The sequence below is a fragment of the Suricata suricatta genome, unplaced genomic scaffold (genome assembly GCF_006229205.1).
Source record: "Suricata suricatta isolate VVHF042 unplaced genomic scaffold, meerkat_22Aug2017_6uvM2_HiC HiC_scaffold_2572, whole genome shotgun sequence".
NCBI classification, from domain to species: Eukaryota; Metazoa; Chordata; class Mammalia; order Carnivora; family Herpestidae; genus Suricata; species Suricata suricatta.
The window spans coordinates 1-1,639 of record NW_021871237.1 but is presented as its reverse complement, the minus strand read 5'-3'; the positions used below and the strand labels follow the sequence as shown (position 1 = coordinate 1,639).

Genomic DNA, 1,639 nt, shown 5'->3' with positions numbered 1-1,639 from the left:
AGTAGGGTCTAATAAGCCCCATAGTATCATTTTGGTACTCCTTTTATGGGGCATCCACATCCCCTGCTGGGCGTGTGACAGCATACCGTACACGGCATCAGACAGGAAATATGGAGGGAAAGGCTTGCACTTGATCCTTGGAAAAGGGCAGCCAGTCCCAGGACCCATAAAAACTCTTCTCAGAATGTTGAATGGATTTAACAGAAACCTGGATCCATCATTTGTGTTAAAATGGCGTCTGATCAGGGGGGTTTCTTGCATTAGGTGGTTTTAATGTTTGGTGTACCTTTGACTATAAAGCATAGCACTTGCAATAAAAGCACAATTTTAGAAAGTTAGGGGGCTAAAAGATTCTTTATCTCCAGAGAACAGACAGGACAAAACAAAACATAAAATACATCAACACTTAATATTCGCTTCGGGTCATTGTTGCACGGAGCCTGTCTCAGAGCCGGTCTCGGGCCCCCCAGTCCCTGCCTGCAACAGAAGGACACGTACGTGGGGTTGAGGAGCAGAAAGCAATGAAGTCCTTCTCCACGTGGACCTTGTGAATGGCGTCATCCTCCAGGCTGTCACCTCTCTGTGAAAGGCTGGTGCCAATATGTGAAACGCTGTCTGTCGGAGCCGCAGGAGAGTCACTGACCCACACTTCCCCAAGGTTTTCTGTGAAGACATTGACTTGCTAGACACGATGCGGCTCTCAGGGTGACTGGTTCAACTACCAACTTTTCTTGTTAAATATTTATTCTAACCAGCCCCTACGCACGTGCGTGCACACACACGCACACACACACACACACACACACGCCACTCGGCCTTTCTCTGGTGTCCTTGGGCAGTGTGTCCACTGACAGTGATGGCATCATAAACCTGAAAGAATAATTTGCTAAATTATTTTTGTTTCCTTTTTCCCCCAAACACCACTCCACAAAAGCTAAAAGATGATTGGAAGTCAGAAAAAAACAAAAAAAAAATTTTTTTACTGCCGTCTCAAATGCCCTCATCTTCCTATGACTTCCCCTTTCAATAGTGCATGAACTGAAAGGATGCCTTGGTATCCCCACTTGGGACTGAAGTTCTTCTCAAGCCAGAGAATGTCAAAATGTCTAAAACATTGACAAGGGAAGCTGTCATTGAAATCATTTTGCTTCGGGATTAGAACATTTCTGTTTAATTTTGGTGGTCTTCTTCACCACTTCCCCTGGACTAAATCGAGTAGAAAATTGTCAGCTGACAAAACACATTCTCATGATACCAGCTCCCTAGTAGACTCTCCTAATAATTCAGTTTCGTTGCTGTGCACTGAATAGAGCCTAGGATCGTTACCTCTAGAAACAAACTACACGTCACAGTTCTCCGCAGCACCTTCATCTTGGAACTCACCACCTCTGCAGGCCTGGACAATGATGACCTTGGGCTTGTCCTTTAGACTAGGGCAGCTGCGGTTGTTGAAAATCTGGAAGATGGTGTCATGAGCTAGCACATCTGGGTTTTCAGAGCTGTACTTTGTCCCGCAGATTCCGCTCAGGATGCCGTGAGACATGAACACCAGGAATGTGCTGTCCGAGGACTTGTGCTCTGGACGAGCGGCAAATGCCCGCAGTGCAGATTCCATATCCTGAAAAAGACCACTGGGTCT

General features: G+C 46.1%; 1 protein-coding gene across 1 annotated transcript; it reads right to left on the bottom strand.

Annotated features, from left to right (window-relative positions):
* Positions 1-190: 190 nt before the first annotated feature.
* On the bottom strand, positions 191-1,624 carry LOC115284902 (caspase-1-like; the record flags this gene model as incomplete). Its single annotated transcript, XM_029931357.1, has 2 exons — positions 191-663; positions 1,384-1,624. Coding segments are annotated over 2 exons (459 nt in total), but the record flags the coding sequence as incomplete, so codon positions are not given.
* Between the last annotated feature and the right edge of the window lie 15 nt (positions 1,625-1,639).